Source organism: Schistocerca nitens, chromosome 5 (genome assembly GCF_023898315.1).
Source record: "Schistocerca nitens isolate TAMUIC-IGC-003100 chromosome 5, iqSchNite1.1, whole genome shotgun sequence".
Classification (NCBI taxonomy): domain Eukaryota; kingdom Metazoa; phylum Arthropoda; class Insecta; order Orthoptera; family Acrididae; genus Schistocerca; species Schistocerca nitens.
In genome coordinates, this window is record NC_064618.1 from 725,174,324 (window position 1) to 725,189,183 (window position 14,860).

Below are 14,860 nucleotides of genomic sequence, written 5' to 3' on the forward strand. Positions count from 1 at the left end.
AAATAAGGAAAAACATGAATATTCTCTTGCATAAAATGAACTGAAAATGCTATTATTACTTAAAGAATTATATTGTATGAAGCCTATTCTAGCCAGCTGTTGGTTGGAGGGCATTCATGAGGTCCTGCACTTGTCTAAGGACGAAAGCCTGAAACGCACCGTGTGATATCTTTAGTAACGGTTGGTTGGTGACGTTATTAAGTTAACTGAATACATACCTTTCGGACTCGAACCATTATAATCATGGAGAAGCTCTCAGTATAAGTAACTACACTGTGGACAGAATCATGTTCTGGTTCTACCAAAGTCTCCGACAGGCGCTCTGCAGTGATAATATTGTTAGGAAACACTTCTAAATAATTTCAAAAACGAAAGTTTTTCCGAAAGGACTGAATTACTTTTGCCCTCAGTAACTATGCTTACTCTTTGGGACGTCAATTTTCTTTATGTCTTTTAAAGTTGAGTTTAAGAATTAAATGTAACAATAACGTGAATGCAGGTGCTCAACGTGAAAATGTAGCATCCATCTGGAGATTAAACCTGAAATTCTGAAACGTGGCACATTGACCTAATAAAAACTGATTGGCTATTACAGCCAATATTTTTATTTTTGTATACAATCATAGCGATAGTGGTAGTAAATTACACAAGTTTGCATTCAAAATTTCGCAGAACAATTCGCTCTTCTTATCGTTCATTCGTGAACAGAAAATATTTGTGCCAATTGAAGCAAAATTAAATAAAAATAAAATCCTAAATGTTAATAAAGAGCGCTGTTTATTATGTAAGTATAATTATTAAATGTGTTGACACCTAACTACAAAAGCGCAATAATGGCGCTTGATGTAAATACATATCTAAGTTTTGCAGCTACGTCGAAGTTATACGTATCATTGCTGATAGGGAACACGAGATTGCTTTAGCCGAACTGTACTTTTAAGGCTACATTATCCGTTCCCGGCACGCCACGTATTTCAGCAGCAAAACCACACTGTCGCATTCTTCAAAATATCAATTTGCTCCTTTCATTGTATTTTTCATATCGCGCTTTCGTGTTTACGTGGAAACAGCTAAAAGAGATTACTTGGCAGAAATATTAGCGGTATAGGAACGATAAATAAACGATACGCCTTCCCTTTGCTTCCTGTTATTCTTAAGTGCAACGCGGAACATGATCGTTGTGCTGAGTTGAGAGTGAATTAGGCCATTCGCTCGTGTCCATGTAAAATGAATGAATATAGTTTTTGAACTGCTGCATTGTTAGCTAACGTAGCAAAAAGTAACAAATTTTTAAAATAGTTTACACTGGTTCTTCAGGATGATAACGATGTTGCATAAAGCACACAAAAAAGAAAAAGGGCATTTATTTTCAGGACGACTCTGAAAGTGAAACCGCTGAACCGCAAAGATTTCTCTATTGCTGCAAAGTGCGAAATACAACGGAGATATTAATGGTGCGGTAATTGGACATGATATACTCCCTACGTCGCCCGTCTAGACAAACCTACACAAAAAAGAGAACCGCCGTGTTTGATTTTTAGCTCGCCGGGCGTTTGATTTACAACGCGAAACCAGACACTCGCAATTAATAAATGCAGGCGGCGAAAAGAAAGAGGCAGCGGGTTAAAGACTGGGGTTCCGACACGCCCAGGTGGACTGGCGGAGGCCGTAATGACAACCGAGAAGCGGCGGTTCTGTGCGCCTCGCCGGCAATCCAGAGCACGCTTTATGGCGTCCTCGGTTGGCACGCATTATGTTCCATCGAGTGAATCTTATGAATTATCTACGGAACAACTATTAACACTAAAACGAGAAGTATAATAACAGTAATCTACCTAGTATTTTGACGGAAACAGACATCAAAATTTCTTCGTGAATGGTAAGGCGTATCGGACAGCATGCGCTACCTAATATGTTCCAGAACGACGCACAGATCGTTCAGTTCTTTTTAAATTTTGGTGGGCATTAAGGGGATTGTGAAGGCACCATTAGTTTGCATAAATCTCTGGAAAACGCTGAAACCAGATTACGCTCCATATGGATTAATTCTCCAGGATATTCAAATTCAAAGTTAGGTTACTACGGTGTTAAATAATCAAGCTGCAAGGAATTCAGTGTCACTTATAAACTGAAAATCGTCACTCAAACGTACTGCAGATTTCAGATGTTCAGGTAATGAGAAACATGTACCGGGCTTCTCTGTTTACAAAGTATGTGTAAGATTAATTATTACATAAACTTTTTATTTACCACAAAGGTGGGTCAGAGGAGCGCACAATCACATCGTGACCCTTCACACGCCACATCTTACACGCATATCCACATGACGCCCTTATAATCTCTATACGATATTGCCATCATCTCCATCATTCGCTTTGGACACTGAAAATCTTTTTGACATTTTTTATGTTTGGGACACTGAATTATGTCACGATTATTGTAGAAAACATAGTCACGTGTTATGAAAAACACGAAACCAAATTAGATTTTTCCATCATATCTAACTTTCTACATGTATGGGAGCGTGCTGAAAAGTAATTCCTCCGAATTTTTATATCTGAAAACTCTTAAAGCATTTTAAATAAAACAAACGTTATTAACATTCGACATATTTACTCTTCATGTCTACATATTTATTCATCTACATAGTCACTTTAGTGGCGAACGTATCTCTTCGTTTGTTAATACTCTCAATATAGAATTTTAGACTTTGTTAACGGAGCCATAATTTCATCTCTGCATGCACTGCTTCATCGTTATCAAAGTAAAGTTCTTGAAGGTTTTCTTTAAGTTCTGGAAACAGATGAAAATCGGAAGAGGCTGCACGGAGGACGATGGATGGCAGTGAACCCAAGGTGTCGGGATGTTGCAGATGTCGCAGCGCTAGTGCGTGTTCTGGCATTGTGATGCTAAAGTTGAGAGTGCTGAAGTTGAGAGTGCTCAATTTTGGGACGAAGTCCTCGAATTCGGAACTTGAGTGCAGCGTGCTTTTTCTCAAGCATCGACCTAGTTAGGTTAGACATCAGCATCTTATAGGCTACACTTCGGGGCCATCTAGGGGCAGAGGGCTGCAAACATGTAGACATTAAGAATAAAGATGTAGAATGTTAATAACGTTTGTTTTATTTAAAAAGCTTTACGAGTTTTTACATAAAAATTTAGCAGGCATCACGTTTCAGCTTGCCGTCACGATGAAGCAGCAATTGTGAATACCTTAGGCTCTAAATGTGATTCGACGAACTGGATTTTTTTTTATTACGATGTACGTTATTTTCTGTTGATGGTTCGTACTGGTAGGTGCAGCAAACGCCTGTTTGTATACGAGATAACATAAAAGGTATGAACTGAAGTAGAAGTATCTTATTTTCGTATGATTCTGGAGAAACTGAGAAATACACTGATTTTCACTGTTAGTCATACAAACAACGTTAATAATTTGGTTTGAGTCTGTTGTCATTTGTTCGATACACCCTATATATCTCGATATTATTTTCGTGAAAACTCGTAGCCCAAGTGGTATTCGTTTACTTTTGAGATGGTATTAGGAGCGCGCCATAGACCGGGCTAAAATGAACGAAGACTCGCCAGAGTCGACATTGGCTACATATCTCTAGAAGGCTATTTCAGGTAGCAAGTAAAATGCGCTTTTAAAATGCACTGGGTAGTGGCTAAGAAAGCATTCTCTCTGTGTGTGTGTGTGTGTGTGTGTGTGTGTGTGTGTGTGTGTGTGTGTGTGTGTGTGAGTGTGAGTGTGTGTGTGAGTGAGTGTGAGTGTGTGTGTGAGTGAGTGAGTGAGAGAGAGAGAGAGACTGTAACGCTGTATAATTGCAAAGTAACGTGTGCCCTTCATTTGCTGCGCTCCAAGCACAGCTACAGAACCGATAAAAGGGTGCGAATAAATCACAGTGCCGGCCACCGCAATTACGATACTGGGTCGCAGCCCTTAATGGACTTATCAGAGCCGCGGCTAGGACCGCCCACACTTAGGTAATGTGGAGCACTCCGCGCCACCGCCACCGCCGCCGCCGTCGTCGTCGCTGAAATCCGGCCGGTATACATTATGCAGAGCGATCGCTCGCATGACGAATAGGCCGCGCCGTTCGTTCTGAGAGCGGGGCCACCGCCAGAAAAAGCGGCTCTCCTGCCACTGAGTCACACAGCATATTCCCGAGGCCGAGCGCGGCGTCTGGCCGCGACCACCAGCTCGCGACGCCACGGCGAAAGGGCGGTCCGCAGCTACCGCCGCAGATTGCAGCTTGTGTACCTATTCTCATTTAGGTAACTAAACAGCCAAGGCTATGTCGCTGCATAAATCCTCAAATCGTAGAAGTTAGTCTTCCAAGTTAAGCTAACGCAAATGAAGTTGGAAGGAAGATTAGGATTTAACGTCCCGTCGACATTTTCGTCGTTAGAGACGGACCCCACCCTCGGAATTTTTTAACGATAGGGAAGGAAATCGTCCGTGCCCTTTCAAAGGGACCATTCTGGCATTTGCCTAGAGCGATTTAGGGAAATCATCGAAAGCCTAAATCGGGATGCCCGGACGCCAATTTGAACCGTTGTCCACCCAGTTGCCAAGCAAATCGAGTTGGCTTCCTCCCCAGCTCTCCTAGACCTGAACATATAGTATCGATAGTTACCAGGCTATGATTTCGTCATTGGGCATCCTCTGTTTCCAAAAAAGTAAACCAGTTGACATCACAGCAGCTGAGAAGAGTGCTCCACCAACCATCTTCGAAGGTTGTCATGGGTCTGATGATGGTCATATGATATGACCGAAACCGGTCACCTATGCTCTTGAAGCATACGTGGAGTGATCAAAAGTGAATTTTTGAAAGAAAAATTTTTAAAATAAAAACAATAATATGATACCTTCTGGTCGAAAGAGTATACAAGGTAGAATAGACAGTAAATAAAATGCATAATTTTACTAGATTAACAATACTGGGTGAAGACTGCACTCTGTGAACGCTAAATAGGCAAACAAACAAGAATAATTTTATCAAAAATTATTATTTTGAAAACCAATAAACAACAATTAAAATATACCTATGAATAAGGGCATAAGCAAACTTCCGTAGAATTACGAAACTAACAGTCCACAACTGTGTCAGATTTTACTCCTTGGATACATTATCTTACTTCCTTAGTAACTCGTCCAAAAAATAAAACCTGTTTTACAACACTTTGTAAGCACTGTAACGATTACGAAGCCACTTCTATAAAGAATATTTGCTGATATAAGAGTCCAATCTTTCGATCAATCACAACCTGACAAAATAGTTTGTCCCATAAACACTGTAATATATCACACAGTAAAGGGTGATCCTTAGATCGTGAGCATTTCAACATATATCAATGATGGTTACTTTTTTCTGTGTAAAATTAAAGATAATAAAGCGGAAATCTAGTTTGCAATCCATGACAAAAGGACCCCATCGAACATCAGGATTTTTTGTAAATGGATTACTGTTAAACGACCATGATACAGATCACAAGACTACACTGCATTGAAGTCCTAGTGTTGTTTCGTTCGGTAAAAATGAAAAGACAATGCTTATGAAACGAAGTCAATTTTCTTGTGCATTCTAAAAGGAAAAACAGAAGAAAAATGCTTACTGCCAGGAAAAAAATGGTAAGACTTATTCTCCATAACTGTTTACAAACGTTGTTATCTTCAATCTCAGTTTGTTACGATTTGAAAACTTCTGATTCACACAACTTTTCTCTGGTATTTCATTCACAAGTTTACTCCTCTTTGACCATGACAAGATATCTGCAACAAGAAAGCAAATAATGGAACTCGACTGTGATTTGGCTTTTATTCAATGGGAAATCGAGGCTGTGTGGCAAGCAGAAGCTATCTCTCTATGCTGTCTGAATTCCGAGTGACGTCTAGCTGTATTTATCCCAACTTCGCGACCGCAGACGTTTCAGTCGTTTCCGCCACGCGGCGCTGCGGCTGCTGCGACGTCATTTGGCAAAGGCCCGCTACCCATTTATGTCTAATGAGCATATTTAACGTGGAGGGACGGCCCACACCCCCTTACCCCCCACCTTTTACATCGCCTACTCCTCCCCCCTCATCCGTCCAACGGTTTCCTACCACACTGCACTGCTGCTGCATTAAATATCACGCCGAGGCAGCTACAACTTTTCCGATGGAGTTCTAATAAAACGTGGCAGACGAGCGGTCCGCCAGAAATATTAACTACTTAAATTTCCATAAAACTGTTCTTACAATAGACAGTTCACTCTCGCTGACGATGTAATATTCGCAATTACGAGGAAATCTTCCGTGTTATCTTCTCCCCCAGTTTACGAGTCAATCAATCAGAGCGAAGCTCCTATTGTTCGTGACTGGAGCAGCTAAGTGAATGATAAAAACGCGTTTTATGGCGCTTGAGCTCCTAGGAAGCTATCCAGGTACACCGTAGATAAGAGGAACACACACCAACGATAACTCATTTCTATAATTGTGTCGTTCACTGTTACTTCGCATCAAAATATATATCGCTACGATTGTTTGTACTGAATCGCAAAGTGAAACAGATGTTCAGTATCACATCATAAGATTTGATTTCGCCTGTTTCATATCACTTTTTTAATTAAATATCATTAACAGTGCGCTAAGATATGTATTTGGTTCAGTTGGAAATACATTCATGTTAGTCATTCTTAGATATAGTTACAGATACACAAACAACTATTTTCACTAGTCGTATCAGGAATGTTGATTCAACTGTCGTGAAACGTTCTCTATTCATTTATTATTCATTAAAATGGTTTATATATATATATATATATATATATATATATATATATGCGTTTCTTTTCCTATCATTGTGTCAACGCTCCCTCGATAAATCCGCTAAGAAACGTTGTGACCCGGAAAGTGTCGAACAGTAGTAACCAAACAAAACGCATTGTAATATGTTTCTGTATTCACAAACAATCCGATAGGCACAATGGAGAAGTACAACAGAAATCCTTATAAGCATCGTCCACTTTTGTTTCATATGCTTAGCTAAATTTGCGCTGCAGCTTTTTCATTTAATTCTTGCCCTTCGTGTAGAATGTATGCAATGATGTCCATAATTTTTAGGCAGGGTGTTTCAATCTGTACGTCTCCAGGCCTCTCTTCAGCGTACAACATCGTTCTGTTCCCCGTGTACTATGCATTCATATTCCAAAAAACTGAGCATAGTTCATTCTATAAGAAAGATGTGTGAACTGAACAACAGGTAACATAGCTAAAACGTACAGTAAATGTACAAAGCGAAGGATTACGCAAATAAACTAAATCTATAACATAGAGCTACAATTCTTATGTTGGAAAATAGATCCTAGATGAGCACAAAAAACAATGAATGATCATTATGCACAGACGATGACGAATGATTAGAAACATCAATGAGATAATGCAACCGCGAAAACATAACCAAATTGTACTTAACCGAATTCAATCTTGCGGAAGTAGTCAATGGGAGCAAAAAAAGCGTTCATTTCACTGGCGGTGCAGCTATAACCGCATAAAATAAACTTGGACTTCTTCTACCTTTTTTAAACTGGATTTAATATCGAGTGAAAAATTCAGAACGGAAACAAGCGCTGGTTAGCAACGATTACCAGACTCGCACGCAGTAAACTACATAAACACTTTGGTAAAATAAATTACGGGATCTAATCAAGTGAAATGTTATGTAACTGGCACGACCGATCAGATGTGATCCCATCTAACGGGTGATCGGAACAGATGATTCCCATACATGTTCATCGCGTGTCGTATATTTCTGTGGTATTAGTCCAGTTCAATAGAATAAGAACCTCAGTTTCCATAAATATATTATTTTATTCACTTCTCAGCCACACTCTCATGAAGACGTACCAGGAGGAAAAAGGGCCCAGCTATTACAAATGTATCTCGTACCATCGTTACGAAGGGTACATCACCAAGCTGTCACACACGCAAAAAACTTAATTGCCAAATGCCTTGTAGCACTATAGGGCAGCTTGCTCGGTTATTTTAGGAATATAACGTGCAGAAGAAATGATTTAGACAGTGCAAAATGCTAAGACTAACAAAGAAAAGAGACAACGCAGGAGCACATTCAGCTCGGAAATGATGAGGTTGCTTAATTTTAAGAAATCACAAAAAATAGTTTAGAAGTAACAGTGCAAGCAAGAGAAAGTGAAGAAGGTACTATTCATCCCGAAAAAATACCTTTTAGCGTCTAGGTGCATGAAGTGCATAAGCAGGATTTACTGAAATCCAGATTATCTGGACTTTGTCTTATAGCGGGAAGCCAGATTCTGGTAACATTAAGTAAATTATGAAATCAAAAGAATACTTACGAGTGAATCGACTTCGGGATCCGCTATGTAGTACGGCTTCTCCTGCCGAATCTGTAAAAAGAAAGAGAATCTCATTAGCGTCGGTTTGTGACGAACAGTTATAGTATGGCTGGGCCTGCCTCCATTGTGCGACCGGGCGTGCGTTAACGTATCACATGTCGGCTCTGACGCCAAATAACTTACTGACTGGCAGAGATGCGAGCGGAGTTGCCAGCTCAGCCGTCATTCGATGACTTGAGGCGGCGAGCGAACTGCGATGACTTAGAAGTGGGGGCCATATGTGTGGTCACTGTAGACCACTGTGTGTTGCCGATGGTTAGATGGCTCTGAGCGCTATGGAACTCAATATCTGTGGTCATAAGTCCCGTAGAACTTAGAACTAGTTAAACCTAACTAACCTAAGGACATCACACACATCCATGCCCGAGGCAGGATTCGAACATGCGACCGTCGCAGTCGCGCGGTTCCTGACTGAGCGCCTTGAACCGGCCGATGGTTAGTTCCAGTACAAAAATTCATGAACATATGTCTGCGGAAGAGTTGTGTGACAGACGTGAAACGAACAAGGTGTTCCCTCGGTTTATAGAAATATATTACTTCCGTTGATGTTTCGAGATTGGAGTGTGGCAGCCAACTCGCGAAAATACGTTTCTGTGGTCGAAATCTTCTCGGATTATTAGAGGCTCCACCATTGAGATTAGCCGAGAAAGCCAGCGTTCTCAAATACATTACTATTGTCTACTATAGAAAGTTGGTTGGATTTTAATGTCTTATCGATGTCGAAGCCTTTAGAGACTATGTGCTCAGCTGAGAGAGGCAGTCTCCACGTACAAAGACGTCGTTTCACTTGTGGCAGTCGGTAAACACTAGTCTATAGGATCCCGTTAGTTGCAGGTAGTTTGAGGAAGGTGGGATTTCCCGCCTGACAGATACTCGCCTTTGTCCTGAAGTCTGTTGGCAATTGTGCCCAGACACACTGCGGAGAGTCAATGGAGTTCCGTTGTCACATGTAACGCCTCATTAATCAGACTAAATGGTTTTATCATGTAGATCAACGTCATCACGGTATGATGCTAGTGATTATTTATAAATTACTGCATATGTAATATTAATAATAGCATTGAAAAAACTAGGGTATTTTTCAAAGATCAACTTTTACTGTTAAAGTGTTAATCAACGCAAAATCCAAGTAAATGTTCTATGACGAAATGTAAATAAACTAGTAAAACTATCTGTAGCCTATGAAAACGGCATCTAATTTAAAGTACTGGTACGCGTCTGATCTGCAAGCTACCATACGCTTTTGTTCACGGATTCATACAAATAAAGTTAAGTAGGCTACAAAAGCACGATTCTTCTTTCGAAATTCAACTCACATTAGGATGGCCAAAAGAATTAATTAAAATTGAACTGGAGACTGCAATAGGAATGAAAGTTCTTGCTGCTCAAGAAGAGTAAGGAATTCAGATATTCTGAAATTATTGCAGGGAACATAGAAAATTTTAACGGTGTAAAAAAAATTAAGGCAATAATTTTTTATGCTACAAGCACTAACACTGACACTCAAGGTATAGTTCCTGCTATACAGATACAAGCACATTACAATTACGTTCATAAAAAACATATCATGTGATGGAATTCAGGTAACTCGATGGAAACTTAGAGACCACAAGTATATACGGAAACGTGAACTTTCGGAGGAGCTGTAACTAGAATCCCATAGTCGACCGGTTAGGTTAGTGGGATTGGAACGTGATTTTTCCCGTCTTTGTGGGAGGCCGGTTCGTGGTAGATCTCGAACCTCGGGTCAGAAAACAGGCCGCCTCTTATCAAACCCTACGCGCGAGAACACCGCGCCCTCCCCATCACACATGTCCGGCGCCTGACGTCAGATTGTTCATAACCTCTTTCTCAACCAGGCCCATACGGGGAACACAAGAGCCGCAATCCAAAAAGGAGAGCCGGCACGATCTCCGGCGAAAGTCCGCTGCCGATAAAAGTGACCTCTCATTCCAACGCTCCAAAGTGTAACGGAGTGCATAAGAAGGTTCGCTTCAAAATTCTCGTCATTATTCCTCTAACACCATCAACCAAAATATTATCGAGTTTCGAGATTTTTTATCGTCACAGCTACATTACTATGCTATAGATGAAAAAACGACTGCAATATGCGATCAGTGAGACGCAAATATTAAATGGAGAATGAAATTCCTTTACCAAATATTAAGTATTCGCTTTAGTAGCGAACTGCTCTAATTCTACCGAAACACATGAGCTTATTTACCAGGCCAGAAGAATGTTATGCCACTTAACTGACATGTTCCCTGCCGCTATTTCTCCTCGTAATGTTACTCATCATAGGTTAATCCATTTACTACTTTCCGTATTTCTGCAAGTCTGGATTGCTTTATTCACCTTGTTATAACGCAAATGATAAAGCAGTGAACGTTGGTGCATAATGCTCACACGATCCGTTTACAAAATCCACTATCTTAAGCAGTGACTGCACACAGGCTGTAAATGATTTTCCGACTTTGTCTTCCAAATTTACGTTACTGTTTTCGAAAACAAGTATCTCAACCATTTTTTTTATTTTATTCTGAATATTTAATTTTTTTCTCAGTCAGTGGGTTTTACTCGCACGAAAACACAGTTAATTCCAAAATGAAACTGCGGTACTTTTTCTTCATAAGGAAATGCGTAAATATGAAACTGTTCCGTTCAGAAAGTATCACATTACTTTTATTGTCGTTTATGTTCTTTTTAATGAGCGCCGTCAGTAGTATTGCAGAAGATCAACTGTGGGATTGTATATTTAAAGTACGACATCAATCCATTTTATATTAATTTCAAAGGGCATCATAAAAAAAGAAAGAAAACCGTCAACAGCACTATCCAGTACAGTTCCGTCAAACTACAAAATCTGAAAATTATGAACAAATTCCGCAAGACTATACATCAGAATACTGCAATTATTCTTGATTATTGCACAATAGAGTTAGTTTAATGAAAACGAATTTTCTAAAACTAGCACTAGTTATTGATAGAAATTAAGTTGTTCAAACAACTCTACTCCACTTTCCTCTATGCTAGAATTGTGCTGCGATGTGCTAAAAATAATTATTTCAAGATACTGACTTTTCGAGGAAACACGGTGAAAGTAATGTTGCGGAAGTCAGTTTGTCGGGTAAAAGATATCTAAAAGCGAATAAGTCACAGTCAGCATGTTTCAGTACTTCCTATCGTTAAAGACGCCCCAGTTACAGTTGATAATGACGAAACAGGATGTGCTCGAAATACACTAAATCTGTTTCTCGTTAGGGATGCCGGAAGCATGCTGAATAATACAGAGGATTATTAAATGTTTATACTTATGATTTGAGACCCAGAGATCTGCCCTGGGCCCTAAAGGAATTACGGGTCAGAAGAAAGTTCTGTTTTCGCTGCGTATGTGTCATCGAGTGGGAGTATTTCACACAATCTCTACTGGATTACTGTCAAAATGACGTATGCGATCAGTCCATCAACGAAACAGTCTCAGAAAAAAAGTGATGAATGGATACATCTTCACACTGTGGTCACATGTCTGATTTGTTTGCATTCCGTTTGTAATGACGTGTTCCATTTGGTGTATTCTGTTTCAGGTATTTAACTGTCAAAACAAAAGTTTCTTCCGCAGTTTTCGATTCCCAGTATTATGTCGCCTTTGAAAGAGTAGTAATTGCTGCCTGAAGATGAATCTGTAAACCGAGATAAGGCTTCTTAGCACATCAAGCTACAGGATAATGTCCCCCTATCTTTCTTATATTACTCAACAAAGGGTTTACTGTTTCGAAAAGTAAGATAGTATTAATAAATAACACTTATTTCCAGCCAGCACTGTCGCATGGCAATTTCATGCTGGAAAGAATAATAAATGAAGCCTCAACTAGATCGACACAAACCCATATCATGGAAGATGGGCAAATATGTCAAAAAGCTTTATATAAACGTTTATCCACTGGCATGACCAGTTAAATAAAGTTCTTGTCGAGATTTTGTTCGCTAAAGACGAAATGGACTGTAAACCCAGGTCGAGATAGTCATATTAGAATAGGCCTACGATCTATTTTCGAATATTGGCACACACTATTAACAACACGTAATATCATATTGTGCTCAGCATAATAGAATTTATAATTGTTTAGGTATTTTTTATATCTAGAAATACTTAGATCTATATTTCTTAATTTCTATACTTTATTTAACTGTCCGATCACAACTACTGGTATTACATCGAAAGTTAGGTGTTACATAGTTTCAACGTAACTATAGCTGTTTCCCTTTTTTCTCTATAATCTTACATTTACGGCTTTTAAATTTCCCTTGAGCTGTCTCTAGTATTCTTGGGTTAACATGAAGCTTGCTAACAGTACAATTTAGAAATACTTTCTTTGTTCAAAAATTAATAGTAGTTCTGATTTAAAATAGTGAGTTGCTTCATTATGGACGAACAGAAGTAAAATGTTGCTTTCACAAACCGTAACGTTCATGGCCATTTGAATTAGAAATAATCTTCTTTTTTAGAAGACCCAAAGATGTTTTCGGGAGAAGTTAACCTACGACTTGTGTATAATTCGCCGCAGACATTTTATTGCTTCTTTAATGCTGACCAGCTTTTACAGAGACAGCAGAGTGCTCGGCGGAGCGATCTACGTCGTTCCAGACAGCAGTTTTGCTGCGGAAAAGGAGTTAATCTCGATCAAGACTATGCGACGAATAGTCATTAAAAAGTAAAAGACAGAAAAATCCAACTACATTTAATCTGTCCAGATTAGTATTTGCTACAGTAAATTGGTCAATTTTTATATTTTTATTTAACCGTCCTATCATAATTCTAGATGCCCACAACAACGGTCGGTATTTTATAGTTTTACGCAACTGAAGATGTTTCTCATTTAACCCGCTCGTACAGTGTAATGCGCAGCACACTATCTTACGGGAGTGGAAGATCAGCCACAACAATATCTAATTCGCGTCGTGGATTAACGACCATGGCTGGTGCACTGGCTTGCCTGAGTGTGGGTTTTTAAGTTGTTTTCCACGCTCGTTCAGGTAAATGCTGTCCGGTGCCCAACATCCGCCTTAGAAAATATGACAGCCCTACAAAAGCAATCAAAATGCGGCCACCCACAGAACAAAGTGTGCACAATTGACATACTTCCCTCCCTTAAAAAACTGATAGCTACAGCTACAGGAAGACCATCCGGCCACGAACTTAAATAAAATAAAAGTATCAAATCCTGAGTACAGCGGACGCAGCATTAGATGGGATTAACACAAAGTACAAGAAAAAGAAGACGTTTTTCTTTCAGCTGTATCCTTCCACTTACTGTTTTGTGATTTTTGATCTAATTTTACAATGTGCTACGTATGATGCCTTCCATCCTGATTATTACCGAGGGTAATAGACACGGAGAATTAAGGACTGAAACAAGAAATCGTCAGATCAAGTGACACTACATAGGTTGAATTCAGTTTTGCACGCTAGGTGCAGTGAACTGCTGTAAGAAATTCAGCGCATAGAACAATAGAACAGCAAAATCTGCGGCAGGTAGAACGTCAGGAAACCTGAAGGTTTTCGGTCTTAAATCTGACATTGCATCTTGTCCTTACTTATTAGGAATAGCAACTGATGTCAGATTTAAACTTTCGCAGCTATTAAAGACACTTTTTGGCAGTACGACAAACTCATCCTGCATCTCTTCCAATCATGCACGTACGCTGCGGGCAGTGACACATTGCAGTGTCCTGCTGGTGTATGCCATCGCGCTAAGGAAAAACGAACTCTATGTAGGGATGGACATGGTCTAAAAGGATACGTGCATAGTTGTGTTGATCCCTTTTGTCATCCAGAATGCTAAGAAAACATTCCCCCGACCATAACGCCCCCACCTCCGTTCGCTTTGATGACGCGCCTGGATAAGCTTGCGTCTGTAATGGTTCAAATGGCTCTGAGCACTATGGGACTTAACTGCTGTGGTCATCAGTCCCCTAGAACTTAGAACCTTTTAAAACTAACCAACCTAAGGACATCACACACATCCATGCCCGAGGCGGGATTAGAACCTGCGAACGTAGCGGTCGCGCGGTTCCAGATTGTAGCGCCTAGAACCGCTCGGCCACACCGGCCAGCTTGCGTGTGTAAAATGCCGCTTTTGCGACGGGGAAGTGCGCCGGACTCGGATCGAATCCGCGCAGCATAACGACAAAGGGCGAAGTGACTGTCACCCTGCGTGTGGTTTTTTTTATCTTTATTTCAATAACAAAAATAATAGTTATACAAATTAACCCACCACCTAAGTGATTAGTGGGTCCTAATGTTAATACAACATTGTTTGTTATCAGCAGCTATTACAGTTATTACAATGTTAAATTAATTTGTGAGCTACTGACAGTATGACACAGTTCATGTTAATAGGCAGATTATGATTGTTAATCTACACACTACTACCTAGTTGTTAGT

At 39.9% G+C, this 14,860-nt stretch overlaps 1 protein-coding gene across 5 annotated transcripts in view; it reads right to left on the reverse strand.

Annotated features, from left to right (window-relative positions):
- Window positions 1–14,860, reverse strand: part of LOC126260812 (homeobox protein homothorax) — a 1,061,772-nt gene that overhangs the window by 920,025 nt on the left and 126,887 nt on the right. For all 5 annotated transcript variants that reach the window (XM_049958185.1, XM_049958184.1, XM_049958182.1 and 2 more), the window contains exon 4: window positions 8,356–8,406. In XM_049958185.1, the coding sequence (XP_049814142.1) occupies window positions 8,356–8,406 (51 nt within the window). The remainder of the gene's footprint in view (window positions 1–8,355; window positions 8,407–14,860) is intronic.